Source organism: Dromiciops gliroides, chromosome 1 (genome assembly GCF_019393635.1).
Source record: "Dromiciops gliroides isolate mDroGli1 chromosome 1, mDroGli1.pri, whole genome shotgun sequence".
NCBI lineage: Eukaryota > Metazoa > Chordata > Mammalia > Microbiotheria > Microbiotheriidae > Dromiciops > Dromiciops gliroides.
The window spans coordinates 706,786,288-706,808,988 of NC_057861.1; the positions used below are offsets into that span (position 1 = coordinate 706,786,288).

Sequence of the window (22,701 nt, forward strand, 5' to 3'; positions counted from 1 at the left end):
CCTGGGGCTCTCTCCTTGGCTTTCTTCTCCCTCTGTAGTACTTCCCTTGGTGATCTCATCAGCTGCCATGATTGAATCACCAGCTCTATGCTGATGATTCTTTTCTTTCTTTCTTTCTTTTTTTTTGGTGAGGCAGTTGGGGTTAAATGACTTGCCCAGGGTCACACAGCTAGTAAGTGTCAAATGTCTGAGGCCGGATTTGAACTTAGGTCCTCCTGAATCCAGGGCTGGTGCTCTATCCACTGCGCCACCTAGCTGCCTGTATGCTGATAATTCATAAATCTATGTTTCCTGTCCCAATCTCTCTGCTGAGCTCCAATCTCACATCTCCAAATGCCTTACAGACATCTTGAACTGGATGTCCTTAGGCATCTTAAACTCACTATGTCCAAAATGAAACTCATTATCTTTCCCCCTAAACCCTCCCTGCCTCCTACCTCCCCTACTGTTGTAGAGGGCAACACCGTCTTCCCAGCCCCTTAGGCTCTCAGCCTAGGAGTCACTGTCTCTCACTCTCCCCACCCCCCATATCCAAACTTGCCAAGGCCTGTAAAGCCCCCCTCTGTAACATCTTTCCAATATGCCCCCTTCTCTGCTCTGACACTGCCCCCAACCTAGTGCGGGTCCTCATTCCCTGGCACCTGGATTATTGCAAATAGGCTGCTGGGGGGTCAACCTTGCTCCCATCCACCCTCCATTCAGCCACTAAAGTGATTTTCCTAAAGTGCAGGTGTGATCACATCACCTCCCTACTCAATAAAATCCAGTAACTTCCTGTTGCCTTCAGGAGTAAATACAAAATGCGCTGTTTGTCATTTATATCCTGTTATTACCAGCCTCCTCCTACCCCTCCAGACTTCTTGTATCTTACTCCCCAACACATACACTTTGATCCAGTGACACTGGCCTCCTGGATGTCCCATGAACAAGATGCATCTCTCCACCCTGGGCATTTTCTCTGGCTGACCCCTGCTCTCCCAACCCAGGAAGCCTTGCCCAACCAACCCCTCTTAATTCCAGCACTTTCTCTCTTTTAATTATTTCCTATTTATCTTGTTTGCATGACATCCCCCCCCATTAGATTGTAAGCTCCCTGAGGGCAGGGACTGTCTTTTGCCTGTTTGTATTCCCACCCGTTAACACAGTGCCTGGGGACTTAATGTTTATTGAATTGAATCAAATTGAAGTCCAGTCTCTTGAGTTGGCATGATCTTTGACTGCCATCTTTTTCTAGGGGTTTGCCAAGTTCAGAGAATGATGGAATGCTTTTCAGAGGATCTGTAGATCGCCACAGGAAGAACAAGCGACAATGCATCCTACTTGGTTCCAGCAGTTCAAGGAATCCAAGAAGCCTGGCTTTAAGATGCCCCCTTCTCGCCACCGAATTATCATCGCACCCCCCATGTCACTCCATGATACCAGGGAATGCAGCATTGCGGTTCAAAATGTTCCTACCCATGAAGTGGATTCTTCAACCCAATCCTACAAAACAGTCAACACCTGGCAGGAAGAAAAGCCAAAGGAAAATGAAGACCAGGCGCACGTATGGCTGGCTCAGAGGCTGAAAACAAAGAGAGACCTGGAAACTTTTGTGAACCTTGAGAAATGGATCTATAGCAAACCCAGGACCTCAAAGTTAGAGAACCGGGTGTTAAAGAAGATTTACAGCAACAGAGAGAAGCATCTGGCTGCCCAGAGAGAAGCCCCAGCTGCCCCAGTGGAGACCACAGTAAGCAACCCCATTTCCCGGATGAAAATGTCCTCACCCATGATATCATTTGATTATAAGACAGTGTAGGTAGCAGAACAGGGATGATTATTTCCTTTCTGCAGAGAGAAAGACTGAGGCCCTGAGAGCTTATGATCAGTGGTGAGCTGTGATCTAGAAGCCGAGTGAACAAGTCTCTAAGAACAAAGCCAGTGCCTTTGAGCCATGCTCTCATTCCAGGGCATAAGCTCCAGACTTCCACCACGGATGACAAGTGACTAGGGGAGCCCTCTATGGAAGAAAAGTAATTCTCTTTCATTTGACCATTTTAAACCTATACTATCTATGATGAGGCAGTTGGTATCATGGAGAGAATGGCTGGGCTTGGAGTCCTATTCCTGCCTCTGACCTGAGCAGTTGTATTGCCTTGCACTAAATTTCTCTTTGCCTCAGGCGATGCCCCAAGATTTATTTAAATCATTGTAATCTGATTTGGTGGAAAGAGTTGCTCCTGTTAAATTCTTGCGATGATGTATCATAGCCCAAATAAAAACCTTAGCCTTTAAGACAAGCTTTGACATTTAATGAGCAAGACTTTGGATAGGCAAGGGCAAGTAGGGGGAGATGGGAAATTGCATGTAGGGAAAACAGTATAAGTAAAGACCGAGGAGTGGGAGCCCGCATGGCTTGGCCAGGGACAGGGAGAGGGTGGCCCAAGGAACATATCAGATGAAGAGGAAAGGTCAAATTTCATTCAGATCAGGAGACCCAGGGAGATTTCCTTACAATCAGAGGTTCCGATAAGAAAGAGAATTCAGAAAACTCCTTCCGATGTCCTTCCAGAGAGAGTCCTCCTTATTCAGTTCCTCTCTTAATTAGGGTGTCTTGTCAGTAAGAGATGCATTCCACTGTCTCTGGCTCTCAAAGAACGGGCACTGTCCCCGGATGAGGTCATCCATTCCCTTGTCTTCTTTTCTTTCTTTCTACAGAAATCGGTCCGGCGGAAACGCAGATGTATTCCCTCACTCATTGTGCCCGAACCCTCGTGCCTGAACATCCTCTATGACTACCTGTTAAGACACAAGATCAAAGTGGTCGACATGTTCTGCAAAGCAGAATGGGAACAACAGAAGATCTCCAGGGAGGAGTTCGTGGAAGGGATGAAAAGAGTAAGGAGGGCTTGGGTGATTCTGGGGAGCCGAAAATCAGCTCGTGGGGGCTGGGAAATGGGAGAATGCGCTGTTTGTGCTGCGCGGAAGAATCTGCGAAACGGATCTGCTTGTTTGGATGGGGCTTGGCCCCTTTAAGAAACAATGAATTAGGGGCAGGTAGGTGGCAGAGTAGATAAAGCACAGGCCCTGGATTCAGGAGGACTTGAGTTCAAATCCGGCCTCAGACACTTGACACTTAGTAGCTGTGTGACCCTCATTGCCCCGCGAAAAGGAAAGAAAAAAAAGAAGCAAGAGAAGAGATCGGAGTCAGGCAGCCAAGGAGCATTTACTCAATATTTACTATGTACCTGCATTGTGCTAAACACTTCAGTACAAAGAAGGGCAAAACCACTTCTTGCCCTCAAGGAATACACATTCTAATAAGGGAGATAACACGCAAATAATTTATATACACATATAGGTATGTATGTGTGTATGCATGTATTTGTATGTGCCTGCACACACATATACATAAATATATATTTATACACATGTGTATGTTTATATACACATGCACACATATACATATACACACATATAGCTCTAGACACATCTATATATAGTAGTGTGTATATATAATTCTATTTATACCACATATAGGTGTGTATATGTACTATATATTTATACTATACATTGATGTATATATTGTTAAGGGGTCCCCTGAACTTGTCTTTTTGAGTTGCCATATTTTCCAGAAATGCTGGACCGGGAGCATGCCCTGAATGTGTCAAGGATGAAGCTCCCCCTGAGCTGACATAATTTGTTGTTGCCCCCAAGATGGACTCTCCGTTTGTCCTTGGGAGGCAGGACAGGAGCCGGCCAATCTGCATCATCAGGCTGGGGCAAGGCTTGGGTAGCCAGGGTCCTGTGCAGATAAGCAGACCCTCCTATCTTCATAGTCTAGCAGTTCCCAAGGAATGAGGCTTTTGCCATCACTTTGCTCCTCCACGTGGAGAGGGGGCTCATCTTTTTTTCCACCTTCATTGCACCTGCTATCCCCTCCTCCCTTTGTCCTACTATTATAAAAATGTAAACTTCTGGGGCAGCTAGGTGGCGCAGTGGATAGAGCACTGGCCCTGGAGTCAGGAGTACCTGAGTTCAAATACGGCCTCAGACACTTTACACTTACTAGCTGTGTGATCCTAGGCAAGTCACTTAACCCCAATTGCCTCACAAACAAACAAAAAACAAAAATGTAAACTTCTGTAAAGACTGGGGACCTGTTGGGTTCATTTCTCTTGTAATAAACCTGGTTTTCACATAAGCCACACAACACTGTGATGGCCTGTTGACAATATATACTATATATGCGGATATATGCACTATATATATTTATACTTTACATAGATGTATGTATGCATACATACTATATAGAGATGCATATGTATATATATACTGGACACATTTATACTATATACAGATGTATATATACAATATATTATACTATACACACCTACATATAGTATCACCTATATACAGTATACCTATATATAGTATAGTAGATTCCACTGTATAGTATAAACTATACAGTATACCTATATATCATATACCGGTATACAGTATAGTGTATATAAATACAAATATCTACATAGCATAAGCTATATATATATAGCAACCTCTATATAGTATAGTATATCTTCATACCTTTATATTATAACCCACATATAGTATACCTCTATATAGTATAATCTACATACCTATATATAGCTATATGTATATACATACATACACACATACCTATATATAGCATAAGTCAGAGAGGAATAGGGAGAGAAGAAAGGAAGGAAGAAGTGAGAGAAAGGAAAGGAGGGAGAGAAAGGAAGGGAGGGAAGGAAGACCAACCCAAGACACCACCATTCACCTAACCAAGGCACCACCATTCACCTAAGTGCAGACAGCCAAGGTTTGCAGCCCATGAAAAAGTAGTTGTCTGTCCACTCAGGATCCAGAAACATATACCAAGAGTTGACAGGATTATTCCCAAAGGGGTAGCTAGGTGGCACAGTGGATAGAGCACCGGCCCTGGATTCAGGAGGACCTGAGTTCAGATCCAGCCTCAGACACTTGACATTTACTAGCTGTGTGACCCTGGACAAATCACTTAACCCTCGTTGCCCCACAAAAACAACAACAAAAAGTATCATTCACAGAGTGCCAATAATTACAGGTAGTACTTGTCCTTCAGCATCATAGAAACAACTGACCAGCACCTAGTTAGTGAGACTCATTAACAGCCTGCTTCCTCCCTGGCCTCACTTCTTGTCCCTGAAGGGAGCTTGCTCGCCCCTGGCCCAGCAGCACTTGAGCACCATTTACCCCAGCTACAGAAATTCCTGGGTATAGCTCTGACAGAACCAGAAGGTTGACAACAACAGATTGAGGGTTTCAGATGAGGAATGAGACTGGGGTAACAGGATCTGAAGGGCAGGGAGGGCAGTCCAAGCCAGTGTACATACAAGCAGGAGGGTCAGGACTTATGGTGGGTCAGAGATAGTTGTACCAACCAATGTAGTACTAAGGGGTAAAGCCACAAAAGTTGAGGATCCCAAAGGACTGCAAATATTGCAGGGCCAGGACCATCGTGTTTAACTATCTGCTCACTGGGGGGAAAAATGACACACATATACAGAGATATATACATAAACACAGATATAACACATATAATATATACATATGGCACTTCAGTTTAATCTACAGTATATAAATCTACATCGAGTGGGCATCAGTTTAATCTACAATAAACATTTTCTCCATCTCTTTAAATCTAACAGAACAGTATCAAGCCCTGATATGTAGTATTTGCTGATTTCAGAGGTGCAAATGCTGACTCTGAAAATTTAACAATGGGGGTACACTCCCACATGGTAAAGAGAGAAGGGGTCTGGAATTTAGAACGGGGCAACCCAGATATCTAGCATGAACTGCCTCTATTACCTTCCTTCCCCGAGAGGAGGAGAGGAGTCAGCACTGTAGTTGGCTGTGTTTGAGAGCCATGATGCCCCGTCATACCTTTCTGCCCCTAAGCCCCAGGCTCTTTAGCCAGAGCGCTGATTGGCAGCTTGGTTTTGTTGTCACCTCCTATCCTTTAAATCGGGATTTTGCTTCTCCGTTCAGGTGGGTGCTCCTCTGACCGAACGCGAGTTCGAGGATGTGGTGATCTATCTCAGCTCCATGAACAAATACAGCATAATCTACCGGGAAGACCTAGTAACTTCATATAGATCCTGGGTTGCTGCCAAGAAGAGTGATTTCCAAGAGAAAAAGAAAAGTGAGAAGCCAGGGAATGGGACTGCATCCTTCCTTTTCTCCGAACAGTCAATTAACATTTATTAAGAGCTTTCCATTCAAGGAACTCCCTCCATCTAAAGTCAATCGGGTGCCAAACATTTACAGTATCGAACCTAAGCGCTAAGGGAATGACAGAGAATGAGAGCTAGCGCTTGCCCCCAAGGTTCTTAGTCTAGTGACTGGGGACAGAGAGCGGGGTTATGGGATTGGGGAGAGGGCACCCCAGAGAAATTTGACAATAGTTCTTTAGGGGGCAGCTAGGTGGCGCAGTGGATAAAGCACCAGCCTTGGATTCAGAAGGACCTGAGTTGAAATTCGACCTCAGACACTTGACACTTACTAGCTGTGTGACCTTGGGCAAGTCACTTAACCCTCATTGCCCCGCCAAAATAAAAAATAAACAAAAGAAAATAGTTCTTTAGACCTGAGACAGCATGCGGGACCGGGATGCAGGAAAACCTGGGCTCCTGTCCCCCGTAGACATCAGATCCTAAATCTAACACAGAATCACAGCCTTTATAGTTGGAAGGAAAGTTAGCAGCCGGCTCATCCGTCCCTCACCCTCCATTTTGCAGATAAGGAAAGCAAGTCCCAATCATATAAATAGGGAATATCCAAGGAGGAATTGGAATTGAGGCCCCTTGGTTCCACTTTTTCTGATGCTCTGGCACTGGTACTGGCTATCGGATCCTGGGCAAACGGCTTAACCTTAACCTCTCTCCGCTTCTTTCCTCATTTGTAAAATGGGGGAGATTAATTAGCACCTCCCTCACAGGAAGATCCAGAGACTCCAATGAGCTCCTGTTTGTAAAAGTACTTTGAAAACTTTAAAGCACTATATAATTAGCAGCTCTTACTGTTACTACATGGGTATTCTCTCTACTGGAGTGAATCTCAACCTATCCATACTTTATCATCCTGAGGGATCTTTGTCAGTATTGTTGTCAATGTCAATATCCTCCATATAGATCTATTCAGTGCACTTAAAGGTGACCTTCCTCTATGTCAGACACTCTTTCTTTTTTTAAGATCTTTTTTCTTTTCTTTTTTTTTCTTTCTTTTTTTTTTTTTTTGTGGGGCAGTGAGGGTTAAGCCCAGGGTCACACAACTAGTAAGCTTCAAGTGTCTGAAGCCAGATTAGAACTCAGGTCCTCGTAAACCCAGCGCTGGTGCTTTATCCACTGCCACCTAGCTGCCCCTAAGTCAGACCCTCTTAATCTGAAGTCCACAGATCCCCAAAGTGTCTGTGGATCAATTTCAAGGGGTCCGTGAACTTGGACAGGAAGGAAAAAAGTGATATTTTTATTTCCATGTAATTGGTTTTCTTTGTAATCCTCTGTATTTTGCTTTATGCATTTAACAAACTTATTCTGAGAAAGGGGTTCACCAGACTATCAGAATATCCATGACACACAAAAAAGGTTAAGAACCCCTAGACTGGGACTGTTTGCACTCCATTGGTAACCATGCAGGGCTCAAATGACTGTATCCATGACCAAACCTTCTCCTTTTCCAATCTCACAAGTCCTATAGAATACCTTTGGTGCCACTTCTTACTCCGAAGTCCTCATTGGTAACATCACCCAGGAAGGATGAAATAAACATGCAAGGCAGCAGTAAAAAGATAAAAATTGATAACATTCACAAGGCAGGGCTAAATATTTAGCATGCCAAAGGAGTAATACAGACAGAGGAAGGAGAGATGCTTGAGAAGTAGTTCACTTCTCCATATTTCAGTATCAGAACCCATCTATAAGGTCCCTTCTGGCTCTAAATCTATGATACTACTTAACTCTTAGTATTAACCATTTTTTATTTGTTTATGATTTATTTCCTCACCTTAGATTATAAAACTCTTAAGGGATTATCCTTTAGTTGCCTTAAAACTACTTTTTAAAGTTCCTGCAGCATCTGTAGTTCAGTGCCTTACACATAATCTATGTTTGATATAGGGCAGCTAGGTGGTGCAGTGGGTAGAGCACTGGCCCTAGAATCAGGAGGACCTGAATTTAAATCTCACCTCAGACACTTACTGTGTGACCCTGGGCAAGTCACTGAACCCCAATTGTCTTAAACATCCAGGGCTATCTCCAGTCGTCCTGATGTATATCTTGCCACTGTATCCAGATGGCTCTGGAGTAGAGTGAGGTTGGTGATCTTGCACAGCCCTCCTTCACTTATCTCCAATTCAGTGCAAGTCATGACATTAACCTGATGTCATGGTCCTTTTCAAGAATAAAGGACAAACAACAACATAATCACAATCAATGTTTGATAAATATTTGTTGATGGGTCGAGGGTACTGGGGTAAAGCAGAGTATTTCTTGGTCCTTTCCTCCTGCCCCTCCAAGTATTGTAATAAGATGCTTCTTGTTCCTGATTTTCTCCTCCTCCCACTTCAGATTTTAACTACTGGAAAAGCAGATTCGGGAAACAGATCGTCAAAGCTAAGAAGGCAAAAGTTTTGACTCCCCCATCCTCCTCTCCAAAACTACCCTTATTGGAGGTGCCTCCAATCAACACTGAGCCAGACAGAATGTATCTGACCTATGAGGATATGGAGGAAGCCGGGAAACGATACAGGGAGCTGAGGAGACGATCTAAGGTAACTTCCCAGCCACAGGGAGTGTCTGTCCCTTGACAATAAAAAAAAAAATAGGGTCACAGCTTGCTTTCCCCATCCCAAGCCTTCCTTCAAGGTCTTATGGGCAACATACTACATGAATTTTGTAGAAGAAGCCCTGGGCTACAGAGGGCCCTAGTGTCTGCTCTGGAAGTAATTAATCAGTAACATTTATTGAGTGTTTACTATGTGCCAGGCACTGTACTAAGTGCAGGGGATACAAAAGGAAGCAAAAGACAGGGGGCAGCTAGGTGGTGCAGTGGATAAAGCACTGGCCTTGGATTCAGGAGGACCTGAGTTCAAATCCAGCCTCAGACACTTGACACTTAACTAGCTGTGTGACCCTGGGCAAGTCACTTAACCCTCATTGCCCTGCCAAAAAAAAAAAAAAAAAGACAGTCCTTGCCCTCAAGGAGCTTACAATCTAATGGGGAAAATAATATGCAAACAAACATATACAAAGCAAGACATACAGAATAAATAGGAAATAATTAACAGTGTGAAGGGACTAAAATTAAGTGATGCCAAATATATCTCTATATTAGCCATTTTGCCAAAAAAAAGCAAGAAAAAGTAAAAAACAATATGCTTTATTCTATAATCAGTCCATCAGTTTTCTCTCTGGAGGTGAACAACATTTTTCATTATTGAGTCCTTTGGAATTGTCATGGATAATTATATTGATTAGAATAGCTGTTTTTCACAGTTGATCATAGTTACAATATTGCTGCTACTGTGTACATTGTTCTGCTTCTGTTCACTTCACTTTGCATGAGTTCATATAAGTCTTCCCATGTTTTTCTGAAACTTTTTTCCTTAACATTTCTTATAGCACAATAGTGCCACCACATATATGCTGTTGCACAATAACACTATTATATATCACAATTTGTTTAGTCATTCCCTAATTAATGGGCATCCCCCCTTAATTTTCTTTTTTTCCAAAATATTTTAGTATTATATTTTGTTTTAACATCATCTTTGTGTTCAAGCGTATTTCCCCTACCTTCCCCTACTGAGAAAGAGCCATTGATTGTAACAAAGAATTTTTTAAAAGGAAATTAAAAAGCCATTAAGTAGAATTAACCAATATCTCAGCCAAGTCTAATAGCATGTGCAGTGCTCTAAAACCATGGCTCCCAACCTCTGCAGAGAAAGACTCATTCTCATATGGCCTCATTCATGTCTAAGTTTGGGCCATCATTACACAATACTTAGTTTCATTTCAGTGGGTTTTTGTTTTTTGTTTTGTTTTGTTTTCCCCCAAGGAAGGTAGATGCATTTTCTAATTTCTTCTTTGGAGCCAAGTTTGGCCAATATAATAACACAGCATTCAATCTCGCTTTTTTGTTGTTGTTGCATGTTTGATTTTTCTAATTACATTGCAATAGTCTTAATTCTGCATTTCATTTTTCTGGTAGAACACTGATTTTCATGGTATATTGCCAATGTGAATCTGGCACAACAAAGTTACCCAGAGAAAGTCCTCCAGGACCACAGGAGCAAAGGATGAGGGATAAGGGTCATTGGAATGGTTAACTGAGTTCTCAGTGTCACCAAATGGAACCGAATGACATATCTTTTCTAGGGACTGCAATGGGAAAATGTCTGTTCTCCATTACCTTTTACAGAAAAAAATCAATCCTTTGCTGTACATGGAAAAGTGCCGCATGGTACGAACAGGCAACAAGGCCTTTGATGACCACTGCCTCCCATCCACTGTGGCCAATGAGTTGGGGGAGATGACCAACGCCTTCCGACGAGCTACCTTTTTGGTCTATCTGAACAGCCTGAAGGCCTGTGAAGCCTACCAAATTCCACTGACTGAAAAGACCCTTATGAAAGGTGAGGGGGTGAGAAGGGGCAGGGAATGGAACCCTGGGGTGCCTGGGTATCAACAGGCCCGTTCCACAGACCTTAGTCCTTCCTTTACTTAAAACACCCCTGACTAAACTCTTCATTTCCTTAAGAATCCAGCCAAAGGAAGGAGTCCTAGCTTGGCTTTTAACTGGCAGATTTCACCTCCACAGCATCTCCTTCTCTTCACTCACTTAGTCACCACTGTAGTCAAAATACTTACCACCTTCCTTTGGGCTATTAAAACAGCCTCCTGGGGGCAGCTAGGTGGTGCAGTGGATAAAGCACCAGCCCTGGATTCAGGAGGACCTGAGTTCAAATCTGGTCTCAAACACTTGACACTTACTAGCTGTGTGACCCTGGGTAAGTCACTTAACCCTCATTGCCCTGCAAAAAAAAAAAAAAAAGAAGAAAAAAAGAAAAGAAAAGAACAGCCTCCTGGTTGGTCTCTATGACTCAAGTCTCTTCCCACTTCAGTCCATCCTCCAGACAGCTACAAAAGTGATTTTCCTAAAGCACAGATTTTTATTATTCCCTTACTCAGTAACACCCTAGTGACCCCTATTACCTCTACTAAGATTGAGTACAAACTCCCTTCTTTGATATTCAAAGCCCTTTACAACACAGCTCTACCCTAGCCTGATAGGCTTATATATCATTCCCCTTCACGCATACTATGGTCCAGCCAAATTGGGCTTCAGAAGAAATTAATTTAAATTTGGCCTCAGACACGTCCTGACTGTATGACCCTGGACAAGTCACCTAACTTCTGTTCATCTTAATTTCCTCATTTGTTAAATGGGGATAATAATAGTACCTCCCTCCCCTCCCGGGGTTGTTGGGAGGATAAATGAGATGTTTGTAAAGTCCTTTGGGAACCCTAAAGCACTCTATAAACCTCTTAGCCCAATTCCTGACACATAGTTGGCACTTAATAAACAACCATGAACCATTAAGAGAAGAAAATAATTCCTTTCATTGACTTATGACATCAGAAAAGGAAGTTTGTCTTCTTTCTACATCAAGAGCCTTTCACTGGCTCTTCCCTTGAAGTCCTTTCCCCCCATTTTCAAATTTTCAAAAATTTTCAAAAGATTTAAGATGCTACAGAAAAAGTAAGGAGCCATCGAAGACTTACTTCAAAAGATTCAGCTGTAAAAGGAAACGGTAAGAAGATCGGAAATTGTAAACCACTCACTGAACTACTGAGAGGGCGAAGTCTAGGAGCGAATGACCCCATCTGCAGTGAGAGGGGCAAAGAGAAATCCATTGGAGTATATAGTCTTTAGAGTTGCTAGGGACCCAAGAAGGCGGAAATCTTGTCCTGGAGGACAAGAGTCAGCAGCCTCCGGCACCGGACTGCGGGCAGCCGAGATGGAGCCAATGTCTTGGTGTTCATCTCTCTATCAGCTACACCCCATCTCATTGGCCGCTGTCCCCGATCATGCTGCCTCTAGCAGCTGCTCCTCAAAAAAACCGTCGGTGAAATGGCCAGACAAATTGCCAGTGCCGTCAGAAGAACAAATTCCTTGCACTCGCAGCTTCTCCAACTTGCCTTGCAATAATGTCTTCTCAATGTGGAAGGACTATTGTTCTCCATCTGGACTACAATTCCCACAAGTCCGTGGGAGTTCTCTGATCATTCTCAAACCTTCTCTCCCACTGTAGAAAGGACCCTGAGGGCAGAACTTGTTTGATTTTTATCTTTGTATTCCTAGTACCTGGAATATAGGATGAATTTTTTTAATGCTTGCTGTTTGGTTGACTCAAGAATATGAACATCCTGGGTCTAGATTCTATAGTCTGAAGTTCTAGGACATAGAATGTTGTGGGTTGAGATTCTGAAATATTGGCTTTAAAAAAAAAAACAACACGTGGGTTTTAGGGGCAGCTAGGTGGTGCAGTGGATAGAGCACCAGCCCTGGATTCAGGAGGACCTGAGTTCAAATTCGACCTCAGACACTTAACAATTACTAGCTGTGTTACCCTGGGCAAGTCACTTAACCCCAATTGCCTAACCCAAAAAACAAAAATGTGGGTTTTCTTGTGCATCTTTTGTCTTTAGATTATCTTTACTTCTCCCTATTCCTTCCTTTCCCTCCCCGCCACCCCGGGGGGAGCCATTCCTTTTAAAAAAAAATTTTTTTTTTAATTTTTTAGGTGGGCCAATGAGGGTTAAGTGACTTGCCCAGGGTCACACAGCTAGTAAGTGTCAAGTGTCTGAGGTCAGATTTGAACTCAGGTCCTCCTGAATCCAGGGCCAGTGCTTTATCCACTGTACCACCTAGCTGCCTCCAGGGAGCCATTCCATATAATAAAGAATTTTTAAAAGAAAAATAGGAAGAGAAAAAAAAAACACCCTGCAAAATCAACATATTAGAAAATTGCCTTTACATATAATTGGAAAAAATAAAATACTATTAACTTTTTTAAAACCCAATGTATGGGCAGCTAGGTGGCACAGTGGATAGAACACTGGCCCTGGATTTAGGAGGACCTGAGTTCAAATCTGACCTCAGACACTTGACACTTACTAGCTGTGTGACCCTGGGCAAGTCACTTAACCCCAACTGCCCCGCCCCCCCAAAACCCCAATGTATTAAGATACATTGAATATGTATGAAATACACAGAAATATGTTGAAAAAAATCTGATGTTATATGTAATGTTGCACACTCTTAGAACACCCCTCACCCCAACACCTCTGCAAAGGAGTTGGGGAGAAGGAGAGCCGTAGATGATCTCAGGATAAGAATGTGACCCAAAAAAACTTATGCAAAGTGTAAATCTGACCTGTTACTATTTATATTGTGGACTCTAGTGAAAATCTTCTTCAGTATAGCTTCTTCTAGGTCACTTCACTAAAATTAAATTAAGTGCCAATTAGGCAACATGATGTAATGAATGCATTTCGATCTCACATTAGAATGAGGGCCACTAAACTGTACTCAAGGATCCCCATGGGCTGCATATTGATTTAGAAAACCACAGATTAACATTACCTAAAGTTTATTGTATTTTAATTAATTTTGTTAAATATTTCCCAATTACATTCGAATCTTCTTCTGACTTCTGCACAGCCCAGTGTGGTGGCACTGACCTATGTTGTATGTTGGATGCCTCTGGTGTAATGGATAGAGAGCTGCATTTGGAGTCAAGTCCCACCTGTGAAACCTACTGTATGACCACGGGGAAGTCATTTAATCTCTCAGTGCTCCCAGCCCCCCAACAACTGACTATAAATTGCAAGATAGTTGTTGGTCTACACTGATAGAGGTGGTTTCTTCATAGGGAATGCCTTATACCAATTGAAATCATAGGTCATATTTTTAAAAAAACCACAACTGCACTTGGCACTTAGAGTATAAAGACAACATTAATACAGCGGAATTTACATTTCACTGAAGAGACAAAATATGTATATTGATAAATAAACACAAGATAATCTGAGAAAGAGAGCTCCCTAGTGAAGATGGGGAGGCTTCCTGTAGGAGGTGGCATGTGCGGTAAACCCTGAAAGAAACTAAGGAGAAGAACATTCCAGGCAGGGAGATAGGGCAAAGGAACCAAGACAAGAAGATGGAATGCTGAGTTTACAGAATAGCAAATAAGTTTGGCTGAAACACGGAGTGCATGAAGGGCAGGAATGTGAAGTCTGGAAAGGTAGACTAAAGCTAGGCTATGAAACAGTTTGGATACTAAACTGAGAAGTTTTTCATTTTTTATTTTTATTTTTTTGCGGGGTAATGGGGGTTAAGTGACTTGCCCAGGGTCACACAGCTAGTAAGTGTCAAGCATCTGAGGCCAGATTTGAATTCAGGTCCTCCTGAATCCAGGGCCGGTGCTCTATTCACTGTGCCACCTAGCTGCCCCAGAAGTTTTTATTTTATCCTAGAAGCAATAGGGAGTTACTGAAGTTTCTTCAGCAGGGAATTGATTAATTTGGACCCACTCCTTTGGATGATTGTTTTGGCAGCTGTGTGGAAAATGGATTGGAGTGGGGAAAGAGACTTGAGGCAGGGAAACCAATTATGAAGTTCTTTTTTTCTCTCCAGGTATTGAACAGCTATTTATTTCCTGCACACAAAAGAAATGCTAAACACAAAAAGGTTGACCCAAGAATGCATTGACAGAAAGACTTAGAATAGCAAACAGTTTCAATACAACATCATACTTGCTGGGAGATGAATACTTGCTGCAGTTGACAGAACAGCTGAATAAGTATTTTGCTTTTCACTTCAGCTCTGCACTGTCCAAAAAAATTTCCTTCAGGTTCGTGGCTTCTGGCAAGCTAGGTCGTGACGGGCTCATCTGCTGCTGCTGCTAGTATTGAAGTGGGTGTAGGGGACAACTCTCACAGGGCAGCAGACATTGATTGTGGGCCCCTGGTGCTCTGACTCTCCAGATCACAAGGTTCCCTTCAAGGCAGAGACTGATTTTTGTCTTTGCGTATGCAGCAATCAGCAAAGTGTCTGGCACATAGTGGATGCCTAATAAATGCTTGTTGATTGAGTAATGATCCTTCTGGACAGCTGAGCTATTCTCTTTCCACAGTGACCTTGTCATTCTTTTTTTTTTAATTTTTCATTGTTTATTCATTTAAAAAAAAATTTGAGTTCCAAATTCTCTCCTTCCCTCCAGTTCCTCCCCTATCCATTGAGAAGGCAAGCAATATATCAATTATGCATGTGAAATAATGCAAAACAAATTTCTATATTAGTCATGATGCAAAAAAAAAAGCAAGAAAAATAAAGTGAAAAAACTATACTTTAAGGGGCAGATAGGTGGCACAGTGGATAGAGCACCTGCCCTGGATTCAGGAGGACCTGAATTCAAATCCAGCCTCAGACACTTGGCACTTACTAGTTGTGTGACCCTGGGCAAGTCACTTAACCCCAATTGCCTCACTAAAAAAAAAAAAAATTATACTTTAGTTTTCACTCAGAGTTCATTAGTTCTCTTTCTGGAGGTGAATAGCATTTTTCATCAAGAGTCGTTCTGCAATTATGAAGCTATTGAAAAATTCAGGCAGGAGATAAGAAAGGCCCAAATTAGAGACATAGTCATGTGAGTGGAGAGGAGAGGGACATGAAAGATGTGGTAGAGGTTGAACTGTAATTTGGCAAATAATTTGATATTAGGCATAAAGAGATGGGGGTGACTCCAAGCTTGCAAATCAGGGTTTGCAGCATAGCTTGAAAGATGGATAGAACCTGGAAACTAGAAAGATGATGGCACCCTCAATAGATATCGAGGAGTCTGGTGGAAGGCTGGCTTTGTGGAAGAAGACAATTTTGTTTTGGACATAGTTCAATTTGAGATGCTTTTGGAACATCCAGGTGGAAGTGTCCAGCAAATAAATGGCAGTAAAGGATAGGAGCTCAGGAAACTATCCAGAATCTCTGTATCTTCATCATCTACTACAATACCTCACACATAGTGGGGGTTTAAGAAATGCTTGTTGAATATAAATGAGTAAGAGAAATGAGGGCTGGACATGTAGATTGAGTCACTTACATAGAGATGATTTTGGGGGTTTTGTTTACTCTTCTGTTCTCCCTTCCTTAATTCTCCCTCTGATGTATACTGATGCAGAGCAAGAAATACATTTCAGTGTATTATCAACCACTTGGTATGTGCCAGTCCTTTAGGGACTGTGTGAAGAATATAAAAGAAATAACAGTATAGGCGGAAACTTTTGTGGAAGATGCTTTTTTAGCATTTCTCACACAACTATCTGTTTCTGCTCCTTTCAATCAATAAATTGCCCCAATCAGAAAAGGGCACCATTTTGCACACTCACACACACATACATGTACATATTCTGTCTACTCAATGAGAGCTGTATACTTGCTTTCTTTTATATCCTTCACACAGCCCCAGAGGACTGACACAGTCTCTAACATCTAAATTTACATATTACTGACATAAGGACTTAAAGCTGGAAACCCTGAAACTTAGAGCTCTTTGGTGACTATGAGACAACTGTATATTGCCTACTTGTGGCTTGGCTGATAGAAATGTGGATTTCAGATTCCCACCATAAGACAGAGGTGAAGCATTTCCTACAAGAGACCCTATTTTCACAATGGAGTTGGTCAAGAGCAGACCTCTGGGGCTGTCTGAGAAGACTTTTCAGAGCTAGGTCACAGAAAGACCTCAAGGTCTATGGTGTCACATGCTTCTTGGAAGCTGAACTACCAGAAAAAATCTTTGCTTATTGAAGGAGCTGCCTGGAGGACATGTCTATGAGCAGCCATCTATTGCCTAAAAGCTGGAAGTCCCTCCGAGCCAAGCCAAGGGAGTGTGCTAGGAGAAGCTCTGAGGATTCCAGGCTTAGAGAGATACTACTGCTTTTCCTGAAAGACTTTAACACTACTCTGGCAACTGCATCTTCCCCCAGCAGGGAGGCAGAGGCCCAGAAGAGGAACAGCTTTTCCCATCAGTGAACTATGGTCCAGATTGTTCCTGAAGGATACAAGGACCACAAGGCTCACAGTGCAGAGTTGTGAGCAGCCTGGGGCAGATATGCCTCCTTGTCATAAGCTTCCCTGCTATGTGTAGTTCTGTTAAGTTTGGGCCCACACCCACCCTACCCACCCTGCTTTTTGGACCATTAAGTGGCACAATGGATAAAGCTCTGGGCTTGGAATCAGGAAGACATCTTCCTGAGTTCAAATTCTGCCTCAGACACTTACTAGTTGTGTGACCCTGGACAAGTCACTTAACCTTGTTTGCCTCAGTTTCCTCATCTGTAAAAATGACCTGGAGAAGGAAATGGCAAACCACTCCAGCATCTCTGCCAAAGAAACCTCAAAGGTGATCAAGAAGAGTTGGATACAACCGAAACAACTGAACAACAATAAAGTGTTCTAAGTAGAATGGTATGTTATAATTTTTCTTGCTTTGCTTTCTGTTTAGTAAATGTTTTTAAGTAAAAGTTAAAAGTGTCATTTGGCTGATTTACTAAATGAGAAGCTCATATATGGGGGTTCTGGCATTACTACCACTACTGCTAATGCTACTGCTTCTGCTACAGCTGGGAGTAGTAAGAGTGTATTCCCTAGGGGCAGCTAGGTGGTGCAGTAGATAGAGCACTGGCCCTGGATTCAGGAGGACCCAAGTTCAAATCCTGCCTCAAACACTTAATACTTACTAGCTGTGTGACCCTGGGAAAGTCACTTAACCCCAATTGCCTCACACCAGGAAAAAAAAAAAGTAATTAAGAGTGTATTCCCTGGGGGCAGCTAGGTGGCACAGTGGATAGAGCACTGGCCCTGGAGTCAGGAGGACCTGAGTTCAAATCCGGCCTCAGACACTTGACACTTACTAGCTGTGTGACCCTGGGCAGGTCACTTAACCCTCATTGCCCCCCCCCAAAAAAAAAAAGAAGAGTGGATTCCCTATACCAAGATGACCCTAGGAATATATTACCCTGAGAATGTATTGCAGTAGCATGAATTCCCCTCTGAAAATCGCCATCCTATCAGAGTGAGGACAGGGTGAGGAAGCCAGCCCAAAGGGAGAAAAAAGAGAATTGGAGAGAACAGTGTAATGCCTACCCATGCTTCCCATTCAAAAGTCAAGTTAAATCTTTATGAATTACCTCTTACATGCAGGATGTTGTGCTCAGCACTGGGTTCCCCTGAGCTGAGAGTGTTCTAGTTCCAGGTCTCTTTGTTCCTCACACAGCTCAGTGCAAATGACTCCCAAATCTCTGCCGTGGGGCTATGTCTCCCATCTCCATGCCTTTGCATTGGCCGTGCCTCAAGTCTGGAATACTCTCCCTCCTCACCTCCTTCTAGATCACCTTCTGAATGAAGCCTTTCCCAATGCCCCAACTGTTAGTGCCTTCTCCCCCAACATACCTCGAATTTAACGATCTTGTGTGTATTTATATTTATTAGTCTCGTGTTTATTTTTTATATTCTCGCACACAGTCTCTCCCATTAGACTAGCCACTCCTTGAGAGCAGAGATTGTTTCACTGTTTGTATCTCTAGCATCTAGCATATAAGAGATGCTTAACAAATGTTTGATTGGTCAATTGGTTGATCAACTTTGAGTTAACAGAAGTAGGTATGGGGCAGCTAGGTGGCGCAGTGGATAAAGCACCTGCCCTGGAGTCAGGAGTACCTGGGTTCAAGTCTGGCCTCAGACACTTAACACTTACTAGCTGTGTGACCCTGGGCAAGTCACTTAACCCCAACTGCCTCACTAAAAAAAAAAAAAAAAGAAGAAGAAGTAGGTACGGTACGAGGATCCGGTCAACTTGAAACTCATGAGGGCAGAGATTACTTTGCCTTTGACTCTGTATCTTTACCTATTAATAGCCTTTGTGAAGCATGAAATCGGTTGATAAACAAGTACCCAAGAAACTGACAACAAAGACAGAGATGCAACAGTCCTATCCTCGGGGAATTTACCTCAGATGCTTGTTGGGTTGGATTGGTTTATGGAGCAGATAGGGGAAGGCCTTTACTCATCCAGATTCTTAGAAAAGCAATCCTCCAAATCCCAAGATCAAAAAAGACCCACTTAGGGAACCCGCTCCCAATCTCTTGTTTTTCTGTTGTTATTAACAGCTCTACTTTACCCTGGAGACAAGCTCATCATGGAGAAAGGGAATGTTCTCAAACTCAGACAGCCAGGAGGCTATTATGATGAAGTAAAAGAATTTTTGCCAACTGTAACCAAGCTCCACACGATAGAAGAATCGGTAGCTATGAAGTATGTTCAGCTTTGTTCCAATCTTCTCCCACCTTGCCTTATTAGCCGTGTGACCCTGGGCCGGTCATATAACCTGTCTCAGCCTCAGTTTCCCTATCTATAAAATGGGGATGATAGCATCTACCTCACAGAATTGTTGTGTGAGGATCGGATGTGATATGTATAAAATGCTTTGCAAACCTCCGAGTGTTACATAGATGTTAGCTATCCCCCCCCTCCCCCGCCACACCCCACAGCTCATTTGAAAGAGATGGTCTATCTCTACCTAGCTCTACTTCTATCTATTGGCCTGCTGGAACTGTGGATCAGAACGTTTTCACCTTTTACTAATACCCGAAGCCTGGGCTCCTCTTTTTTCAAAATTGGGGTCCCAAATGTTGATCATGACCTAGTGGCGGGCTGAGGGAAATGATGCTGGGCCACGGGGAGAGGAGAATAATATTCTCAAGGAAGCCTGCAGGCAATCCCCACCTCATCTCCCGACCCAGGTGAGGGGCCTGGGCTGCTGATGTCTTGGTCAGCTTCTCCTGTTCACTTCTGTTGTGCCAGCAGCCAGGGTTCAACTTCTGTAGAGAGGGTGGGCTCATGAAGCAGCTAGGACAGCTAGGAGGCATACAGCGGAGGAGTATGCTAGGGGCAAAGAATATAGTTCATCCGTGTGTCGTGTTTTTGAAAGAAGACCTCACCCCGAGGACAGTTGCTGTCATTTCTCTCAACGAGGCTGGGCCCAAGAGCTGAAATTTTGGAGACAATCTTAGAACTCCCTGGGGGAGCCCCCTGTTGTCCTCTTTTGGATGCAGCTCCCCTCTCCCGCCCCCCAAATGCTGCTGGAGACTTGAATTTCCTCCCCTTTTAACCCAGAGTCTTTTTCTCTAACCCCTTCTAGGAAACTGAAGAAGCCAATTACGAAAATGAGCTTTAGGGAGTTTGAGACTCTGAGCAGGTCTGTAGAGACTGTTTGGGTCTTTGGCAACTGGGTGTGTGTGGGGGGGGTGGTTATTGGTGGGGGGCAGACCGGAGCCTAAGAGTGTGGCCAGTTGGCCATCCCTATCACAAGATTAGGTTGTCAGCAGAGGGGCATCTTGTGAACAACCCCAAGCATCATGCAGCTGCTCTCAACCAATCCTAGAACCCTGGAGAAAATGTCAGGGTTGGGGGAAGGGGAAGGATAGAAATGGAAGGTGGATATCAGTTAGTCAGTAGTTACAGACATTGTAAATGGAGGGTCATTTCAGCAGGAAGGCACTGGGGGACGGGGGAGAATGGGGGAAAGGTGTCTAGGAAAGGCAGAAAATGGGATCTGAGATTCTTGAAGGAAACCAGGTTAGGGGGGAGTGTCGGGGAGAGAGTTAGAGGCTGCTTTCAGGAGTCAGGGAAAGTGTCTTCTTCCATCTGCCTCCTCTGAGCATGCTCAGAGGCCACTTTTTGGAGCCAAAAGAAGGTAAATGTGTCTCCTAATGTAACTGAATACCCTTCCAAATATCAGCAAAATGGTCTGGGATTCAAGACACTTAGCTGGTGGTCCCAGCTCTGCTATTCACTGATCTGCTATTAGAAGGCAATGGGCTGGGGGCGGCTAGGTGGCACAGTGGATAAAGCACCGGCCCTGGATTCAGGGGAACCTGAGTTCAAATCCGGCCTCAGACACTTGACACTTAATAGCTGTGTGACCCTGGGCAAGTCACTTAACCCCCATTGCCCCGCAAAAAAAAAAAAAACCCAAAAAACAAAAAACAAAACAAAACAAAAAAGAAGGCAATGGGCAACAATGGCTTTAGAATCAGTGGAGCCAGGCACAAATCCTAGTTCTGATGCTGATTTCCATGGGATCTTGGGCAATTCACTCCACCTCCTTGGGCCCCGGTTTTCTCATCTGTAAATCGAGGGGGTTGGACTGGAAAGCCTCTGAGGGAGCCTCTAATTTAAGAACCATGGTCACTAGCTGTGTGACCCTGGGCAAGTCACTTAACCCTCATCGCCCCCCCCCACTCTCCCCCCAGAAAAGAACCATGGTCCTCTCTGATCTTGGCCAAATCACTCCCCCTTTTATGGGTTTCAGGTTTGTTTTGTTTTGTTCCATGAAATGTTGGCAGTCTCCAAGTTCCTTTCTTGGAGTAAAATTCTAAGGATTCTCTTGGGGAGTCTGTGGTGATAGTGGAAATAAACCTATAGGGAATCTCCTCTCTGGTACTTAGGGTTGAGACACTCGGCTCCCTTCCCCCCCAAAGGGTAGCACCTAAACAGATGGACTCGGGAGGAGGGTAAGCCAGAGATAATATTTACATTGGTTGCTTGACTCCCTGTTGGTAAAGTATGGGAGAAGCCTTGAAGCTGAAACTATTGACAGAAATGGATATTGGAGATGATTGCATGTTCTTTTTTTTTTTTTTTAGTGAGGCAATTGGGGTTAAGTGACTTGCCCAGGGTCACACAGCTAGTAAGTGTCAAGTGTCTGAGGCCAGATTTGAACTCAGGTACTCCTGACTCCAGGGCCGGTGCTCTATCCACTGCGCCACCTAGCTGCCCCTGTGATTGCATGTTCTAATGATCCGAGGCTCCCTATCCTTAGGTATCATTAGATTATCTGAAGTTGGTTATAGTTAACCCTGGGGTGGGGGTGGAGGGATATCCTGCCCAGGGTCAGCAGTTGGGAAAGAGCCGGTGTCTGAAATGTACCTGCTGCTCCAAATTGGGAGCTTGGGAGGCATTAGACAACCTCCTGTCATCCTTGGATCACAGCAGAAATCAAACCCATGCCGGTCCTTTTTCAACATTGGTCCCTCCCCCTTTCCAGCTACATGTTCACATCCCCATCCCCTAGGACTTAGTGATGCCCCCTTTGCGAAAGGGACAGGCCCTCCTCCATTGAGAACCCAGGTTCTTCCTTGGTTTATATACCCTGCCTAAGCTTATAGAGTTCTTGGTGGGTACCACCCAATCCAGAAGTAGCTACATTGCAGGTAATGAGATAGGTCTGGGTCTCACCTCCTCCTCACTTCCCATCTCATTTTTCTTCCTAGGAAACTCAAGCACAAGTGCCACCAAAAGACTTACAGTGAGGTTCAGGGCACCCACCCTAATTTCTTCTGGCCGGGACACCTCCTGGATAAACTGCTGATATACCTTCCCAGCAAGAAGTGGGAAAGGCAACTGGTCCTTTTCAGCCGGGTGGAAAAGTTGCCTCACTCCTACCCAGCCACCTACCATCCTGACCGCTTTTGGCCTATTTCCGATACAGGCTACGTAACCTTTGGCAATTTTGATTTTTCTAAAAGATACTGTTGA

At 43.7% G+C, this 22,701-nt stretch overlaps 1 protein-coding gene across 1 annotated transcript; it reads left to right on the plus strand.

The window, feature by feature from the left end:
• The first annotated feature begins 1,309 nt into the window (after nucleotides 1–1,309).
• On the plus strand, nucleotides 1,310–22,701 carry EFCAB12 (EF-hand calcium binding domain 12). Its single transcript, XM_043977563.1, has 8 exons — nucleotides 1,310–1,729; nucleotides 2,698–2,877; nucleotides 6,034–6,187; nucleotides 8,610–8,812; nucleotides 10,462–10,675; nucleotides 19,272–19,416; nucleotides 20,303–20,359; nucleotides 22,437–22,701. Exons 1-8 carry the CDS (start codon nucleotides 1,310–1,312, stop codon nucleotides 22,699–22,701), a joined length of 1,638 nt encoding a protein of 545 aa, XP_043833498.1.